Source organism: Petromyzon marinus, chromosome 46 (genome assembly GCF_048934315.1).
Source record: "Petromyzon marinus isolate PM22_M1 ecotype Great Lakes invasive population chromosome 46, UKy_Petmar_22M1.pri1.0, whole genome shotgun sequence".
NCBI classification, from domain to species: domain Eukaryota; kingdom Metazoa; phylum Chordata; class Hyperoartia; order Petromyzontiformes; family Petromyzontidae; genus Petromyzon; species Petromyzon marinus.
The window spans coordinates 12,746,860-12,754,651 of record NC_133712.1 but is presented as its reverse complement, the minus strand read 5'-3'; the positions used below and the strand labels follow the sequence as shown (position 1 = coordinate 12,754,651).

Here is a 7,792-nt window from a genome sequence, read left to right as displayed (position 1 = left end):
TGCTCATGATTATTAATGAGGGGGGGGGGGCTCGTTGACGTGAGTGACGTCACGAGCGTTTCACGCAGACATTCTTGGCTCATTAAAGTCGATAATAATAAGAGGCGGTGTCCATTTGGAGTACGTCACCTGCTCATGAATATTAATGAGGAGGGCTGGTCGACGTCACGAGCGTTAAGGACATTCCTGGGTGATTATAGGATGGTATATTTATTCCACCCCCCCCCCCCAAAAATCTCCTTTTAAGACCACATCCACAGCGCTATTGAGGAAACGCCCCTTGAGCTCGAACGGAATTGGCCGCTGCAGCGCGCGTGGGGAGGAGACCGGCGGCTCATGCTGCCCTTATCCGCTGTGTGAATTCTAAACACGCCCCGCCGCTACGCCGCCGGTACGCCGCCAGAGAGCGGCAGCCGCGGCGTTGTAAATGATACCGTTAATGGGTCAACGCAGCAGGCCTGGGCTTCGCATGAGCAACCGCCGCACGAGTTTATATTTTGTTTTTTTAGCGGACACCCCTCGCGCCACCGCCAGTGCAAGCGAACTCCTGCTCCTCCTCCTCCTCAAACCCACCAGAGGTAGCGGTGGCGGGAAGCGGGTGAGGGGAAATCATAGCTCTCGATAGCTTCGTGGGCATCATTTTTTTCCACGCCAGCAAACGTCTCGGGGGTTAGAAACATAGTGGTGGTGGTGGTGGGGTTTAACAAACAAAAACGTCGCAAACATCGCCAACAACTTTGAAACACAAACTCGCTCGACTCGCCCGACCGAACCGGACCCGGTCGACTTTGTGGATCCCGTTCAGTACGTCGGCCGAGTCATGTTTGTTTGTTTTTTTGTAGTACGGAGTTAAGACTGGTGGCCTTAATCTAAGATGTCTTTGTGGTTGTTGTTGTTGTTTGACTTGCATCCCACTGGGATGTTTGCACACAGCTGTTTGGTGGTGTACGGTGCTTTTTCGGGAATATTTTGTCCTGGATTTTCTGTTTTGCACAGTCACATGGTCACTTTAAGATGTTTTTCTTGTTCATGTTTTGTTTTGTTTGTTGCGGTTGCACCCAATTCAAGAGCCGAATGGCTCAACAGGGCTATACCAAAATAAATGAAACTGAATGTTCACGCGGCTGTTGACTTGAGCCTTCCTACGACGCTTTGTCACTCACCTATACTCCCCCCCCCAGTAGCTTAATCTACGATCCTGAGCAAGGAGTCGGCCTGCAGTCTGGGACAAGTCTTGTGGATGGGCCTGCATCGTGCGTGACGGCACCTGCATCAGCATCTTGCGTTCACGCGTACGGCGAGTACACGTCGCTGGTGCTTGCTGTACTTCTATGTTCCCACGGGATAAATGTTTGCGCCCCCGCCTGCACCCGAGCCGTCGTTGAGCGGCGTGGTGAAGTATGGCCGAGTTATTTAAAACGCCCGCTTGGTCAGCGACGGCGTGGAGGCCCTCACTCATCCAGCGGTGGAGTGAACCTGTTAACAGGCTTAACGTGGAGGGTGTTATGGCACGCCGTAATATACGATGAAAACGGCATTGGTTTCATCTGCACACGCTTGATGTCATTGACAATCCATTGAGTTACGCTTATTAACGTGCGAGGTCATTTAGCATTGATATAAAGCTATTTATATTTTTCTGCATTGGTATTATGACTCAATAATTTCAGCTTGTACATACTTACAACACCGTTTTGAATTAAATCGATGTTGTCGACGAGCGGTAATTTATATTTATGGACATGAAGCTCAATATGTGCTGTTCCCTAACGTGCAATGCACGCCCTTCATTTAACCAGATGAGATACCATTGAGATTTATGATTAGTAATTTTATTCCACCAGGTGAGACCCAATTAAAATTGTTCCTGATGGCATTTCCATTGCATATTTTTGTTTAAATATATATTTTACCATTCAGCAGTAGATAGATCATGGCTGATGAATTAAGAGGCTCGATGAGGCTTTCTCTGATTAATAATCACCGTGTGGTTTCTTGTTGTGCAGCAGAAGTCAGCTTGAGGGCCAGCGGCGCCAATGGATGTCTCGGCGCTGAGCAACCAGGAGCTGAGGGAGAAGCTCCTGGATTTGGGGGAGAACCCAGGGCCCATCACATGTGGTGTGCACACCAAGCCAGGCCTCCCAGAGCTCACCTCCAGTCCTCACCGACCCCTCAACTTCCAGTCCTCACCTACCCCTCGCTCTCCTCACATCCAGTCCTCACCTACTCCTCACGCTCTCCTCCTTGCACCCCCCGCCCTGTTATGGGCAGACATCGCCTTACCTCCCCAACGCACAGTATCACCTTTCCTTAATAACCAGGATATGAAATAAACCCATTGAGACTCGTGAAACATTGGATCTACACAGGCAGTTGGGCTAAGTGCTGTTTCGCAAGCACCTCCGAAGGCCAGTATGGTACACAAAACTAAACTATTTAAACAAATATTTTACCAGGTAAGGCCCGCTGTGCTATGTAGCTCTATTTCAGAAGCGACCTGGCCACAAATGATAGCTCAACGAAGTGGCTTGTCACGTGGAAATTTATAGCAGCGAAATACTCTAAAACGCACGAGGGGGTGGAGTGCCCAGCAGCATGCTCGACCACGTTTGTCTCCCCATTGCTGTTTACACCTCGGCACCAGGTTCTCATTGAGACCGAGTCGATTTAGGGGAGGCCCCAAAGTTATTCAGATATTCGTCAATGATGTTGTCCATGAGCAGGAATCGAACCGAGGTCGCTGGGTTGGGAGCGCGGTGCGCTAATCACTGCACCACCGCTCCCTAGGCACGACGCGCACCGTGTATGAGCGGAAGCTGCTGCGTCTACTCGGGCAGGAGAGTGAGGAACAGCAGGATCAGCGCTACCCCAAGACCCACGACACTGACGACTCCGACCCCGAGGAGGAGGGTGAGCATCTCAACACCGCCAAGCGCCATCACCTCAATCGCTCACAGAAAATTACGAATACGCTTGTCTGACGAGCTTGCGTGCATGGGCGGCAAAGCTGATGAATAACATCGGCCAGTCAACAACGTGCGGGACAACCTGAAAACACATCACAGAGGCAATGTCCACGATAAAATCAATAAGCAGGCTTCATATCTGTCCTTCCACGTAAACAAATGATAATTTTTTTGTTTGAAACTTCCCGACAGCCACACGCCCTTCTGAGGCTGTATAATTCCAACGTTGGTTTATGGACTGGCTTCGACAAACAGTGTCTCATCAGCAAGTAAGGCTCGGGGTCGGGGAGGGTCGAGCGATTCAGAGTGGGGGTGGCCACACAAATGTCACGTGATTTGCGGGAGGCTTGAACTGTTTTTGATATAAAGATGACCATTATGAATAAAATAACTAGAGGTGGAATTTGTTTGTCCACATGATAAACTACGCCGTGATCTTCACACCTATCACCTGCGCAGAATCGGCGGTGCCATGGCACCGGCAGGAGCCGCTACGATCGCGAGCTCGGCCCCAGAGCGCCGTGCAGCGGAGGGCAGCGCCGGCGCACGCTATGGAGGAGGGTGGCCGTGGTGGCGGTGCAGTGTTGTCCTGCCTGGCAGTGATACTAGCGCTCGTGCTGGTGACCGGAGTGGTAGTCTTGGCGCTGATGTTCCTGGGCGGGGAGGAGGTTGAACCTCACCTGCTGGAGGCGGACGGCGCTCACGGCGAGGCTGTGTGATCAGCGGTTTGCAAGTTTACCGAAGAAAAAAAATATTCCCGCAGCCAAGATGCTCGGAGCGATGGATAAATATCGCTTGTGGGCCATTTCTAAATGATGAGCGGTTTGGTTGTTTTCTGACTGTCAGAAATATTCTCTAGTCCCTGATTAGTTGATTAGCAGTAGTTTGTAATCGTTAAGATTAGCTAAACTTGATACATTTCTTCCAAATGACTTAATTTGCCCACTACTGGCAGACTAAAGGTCGCTTGGAGACCAATGCTTTGTACACCTTGCGTCGCATAGGGACAGCTGGCACTCGGGGTCCCCCTGGTTAAGACTAGTAGGACGTTGGAACGGTTGATATGAGATGTAAGGCACTTGGGGACTTGCCAAGGCATTTAAGCAAGTGCCCAGTACATGCAAATGCTTACCATTATATTTTCATTGGAGACTAGATCTGCAAAGGTTTGTTATGATTTTCAGTTGTCGATTCACAAATCTTGTTCCCCCCCCCCCCCCGTCCGGTGAACATAGCAGCCTCTCGTAGCTGCAGGAGTCACTTGAAACACTTCTCCCCGAAGGAACAGTTTTCGTCGGTTATCGGCCAAACCTGTAACAATTCACTCCCTCCCCCCCATCCTCATAATTTAATTAATTGTAATGGTTTGTGATCTGTATTGGATTACTGTAAATCACCAATAACACATTGTATAGTAAAAAGAACAAGCTACAGTAAAACCTTGGATTGCGAGCATAATTCGTTCCGGAAACGTGTTTGTAATCCAAAGCACTCGTATATCAAAGCACTCGTATATCAGTTGTGATCACGTGACGCTCGGCAGACAAAGCGTATACGTACTTACTCGTATTGCAAGACCTCGCTCGTTTATCAAATTAATATTTATTTAAAAATTTTGCTCGTCTTGCAAAACACTCGCAGACCAAGTTACTCGCAATCCAAGGTTTTACTGTATATAAAATAAGCTCCATTCTGCCAATGTGTTATGTTTAAACGGATCCATGTGAGGTGACTTCGATCTACCACACCACTGAGATCCAGGTTCGAATCTGGGTTTCAGCCACCCGTGATTAGACCGGGTTCTCAAATCGAGCGAGTTAGTGGACTCGCCCCCTGTCACCCAACGACTCACAGAGACCCCTAGACCCGCAGAGAATGAGTTTTGTTGATACTGGGTCCTCGTGTGCAATGAGTCAATTGTCACAACCCGGTCACCGATGAGTGCACACAAAAATTCTCACGGCATTAAATGTAGTCTTAAATTGGCTACATTCCACCTTTGAAAATAAAGATAATCTATGGGTTTGTTTTCTGTGTGATGAGCGTTTCCCTGCAGCAGGGCATATGGGAAAGTGCAGCACACGGAACACTCGTAAGATGTCACTCCAAAGAGTTCTCGGAAGCAGTTCTCTGATATCGCCTTTCACGGGCTATTCTCGAGCACACTGGGGTAGGAAATGCTCTGCAAGATTTCCCAATGGATTCCATATTATGGGACAAAATTGAAATGGAGGTACTTATGCAAATTGCACTGTTTAATGGAAAATAGCCAAATAAGTTTGGTAATGGTTACATCCCCAAAGGTTTGGCCATGATTAACTTTATTTATCAAAGACACCAAAGCTGTTTTTACAGGGTTTGATAGTTCCGATGTAATCGGATTTGTAAAATATACTAAACTTGCAAGTAAATCTTTCAAAGGTCACCAATGTCATATTTTTTTAAATTAAATATTGCCGTCTGCTTTTGCAACATTCACTATTTAGCATGTTTCGGCACTGGCTGTGGCGATCAACGCATTACGTGCCTTGGGTGGATCACAATACCGCTGAGGTCCTGGGTTCAAATCCTTGCTCCATCTGAATGCTATGACACAAATATGCTACGATGTCGGAAGTGTATTCTATCAGCCCAGTGATCAATGATTTTTAATACACATGATCACATATCCTCCCTAACCAAGTAACCACCCACGCCCCGTGGTTGTGCATGGAGGTGTAACTCGTCACTTACAGATGTTCACATATTTGACCTCTTCACATGCATCTATAGCTTAGCCCCCATTGAATCAGGTGTCGAACATTGTGCCGTTTGGTTTTGGGAATTAAACTAGACTCGCTTTTAAGCGCTAAAGTATTGTAACATCCTTTTTAAAATGTAGTCTTTGTAAGGAAGTTGTATTGGAATACACGTTTGCAGTTAAAATTGTACTTAATTGGATGTTACTGTCGACTTTGTACCATTTCATACTGTTATTAATAAAGATGACACCAAGAACCTGTGTTGTGGCATTTTGGCATATGCTGCAGTGGTGGTGTGGTAGTCTTCTTCAGCGATACACTCCGCTGCTCCTGACGCGGTTATCTGGCTTGACCACCTCAATGTGAAATTGTAGTTGTTGCTCTGCGTCTCCATCAGCATTCATACGAACGGTGTGGTTGTGATTCAGATGTTGCTTGCTATGGGTGTTTTGATCGTGGAGGTGCTTTTGTGTCGGAGGAAATGCTCAAAGATCCGCAGACAAGTTCACAAACCCACTTGCATAATCTGGCCACCATGCAGCCCAGTGGGCTTAGGAGCTTCACACATCTCTGCGATTTAAAAACCCCTGCCTCCAAAGCCATAGGGTTAGATGGCAAATCTTAGCTCTTGTCACTTGCCCAGCTAGGGGATAAATCAGCAAATCAGCTTAGGACTGTTACTAAGACCAGCCCACGTGCCCTGATTTAGACCTAAATATCAGAATAACCCCGCCACTTTCCCCGTTTAATGATAAACCAGCGTAGTGCTGTGACCAAGCCTAGCCCTGATTCCAGCATTGACCCTAACTAGGTGATCCAACAACCCTTACCTCTAAAGTACTGTACCAGAGGCGCATGCGCCAACACCACCCCTCCCTAGCCCTGCAAAAATGTAAACGATGCACGCATTAACGAGACAATCCGCGCCGTCACTTCTCTCGTACCGCCCGAACATACACGACGAGAAGCCGCTTATCTGTTTTGTTTAGATTTTTAATTGTTTTCCTATTTTATCTTTTTTTTGTGTTTTTCGTTTAATCCTTGAACGGCATCTGGTTTTTACTGTACAGGACATCATGTGGGTGGGGGGGGGGGGCAGCAGGAATAGGCAGGGGCGGGGGGCTTCGTGGATCTACGGCGAGTTCGACCGAAGACCTCGAAGGACCGAATTGTGCCGCCAAACTCCACCGCTTTCGCCGCGGGGCGCAGCCACTCGCCGGCATTCCCGTCTGCACTTCAGGGTGTGCGCGAGGCAGGCAGGCAAATTAAACTAAAACGATAATTAAATTTTGCCGATGACCCTAATTTTTTTTGTGAAATGGTAATTTCCCCACGAACCCACGGCTGCAAAGCCCTTTCCCTCCGCTCGCTTGGTGACAGCACAAACTCCACCGTAGCCACGGGAAATGTTTTATTCCTGGCGTGTTTGCGAACAAGTCGCCGGGCATGGCACGAGGAGGGGATGAGGGCGAGCGATGAACCCACCCCCCCCGCTCTACCCTGCCCCAAGGTTTTTGGAACACAAGCAGTATTGATGGGCAGGGAGGTCACTGGGTCACTGGACCAGGCCGGCTCAAAGCTTCCTATTCACGCTTCCCCCTGCTGCCGCCCCCTCCACGTGCCTCCCCCTTCTCTCCCCGTGGCGGTATTCCCCACCCTCCCATGTTTTTGGGTTGTGCCGTGCGCCGTTTCGAACAATTCGGTTCCTGAAGAACGCTCCCGGCACGTGGAGCAAAACGTCGGACGTCGTGGCCGAACAACACGCGGTACAAACTGATAACTCATCGAAGCCTTACACAGCACAACCGTGAAAAGCTACATTCCTTCTCTCCACATGCACGCCTGTTCTTCACCAACCCCAATGGCCTGCCACCCGGCCCCAACGTCCAAACACCGAGACATCCATCTTCTCTTTCCGCCGCACAAAAACAGGATGTGATGGCCCTCTGGGCCCAACTCGGAAAACGAAACGTCGACCGCTCATACAGGCGCCACCTTCGCCGCCGACATGCGCTACGTCAGCCGGTCGAAATGTTTAAAAACAAACAAAATATGACTCGTCACATTAATAACGCCGACGACGAC

General features: G+C 48.9%; 1 protein-coding gene across 22 annotated transcripts; it reads left to right on the top strand.

Moving 5' to 3' along the window:
• Positions 1–253: 253 nt before the first annotated feature.
• Positions 254–5,963, top strand: LOC116952380 (lamina-associated polypeptide 2, isoforms beta/gamma-like). 22 transcript variants are annotated; one of them, XM_032971700.2, is made up of 5 exons: positions 254–578; positions 1,182–1,292; positions 2,010–2,118; positions 2,788–2,910; positions 3,426–5,963. In XM_032971700.2, exons 3-5 carry the CDS (start codon positions 2,037–2,039, stop codon positions 3,683–3,685), a joined length of 465 nt encoding a protein of 154 aa, XP_032827591.1. In that variant the 5' UTR covers positions 254–578; positions 1,182–1,292; positions 2,010–2,036; the 3' UTR covers positions 3,686–5,963. The 22 variants fall into 22 exon arrangements, with proteins under 22 accessions (XP_032827591.1, XP_032827582.1, XP_032827602.1 ...); XM_032971691.2 differs by having other exon boundaries at positions 254–804; XM_032971711.2 differs by having other exon boundaries at positions 255–578; positions 1,185–1,253.
• The last annotated feature ends 1,829 nt before the right edge of the window (positions 5,964–7,792 follow it).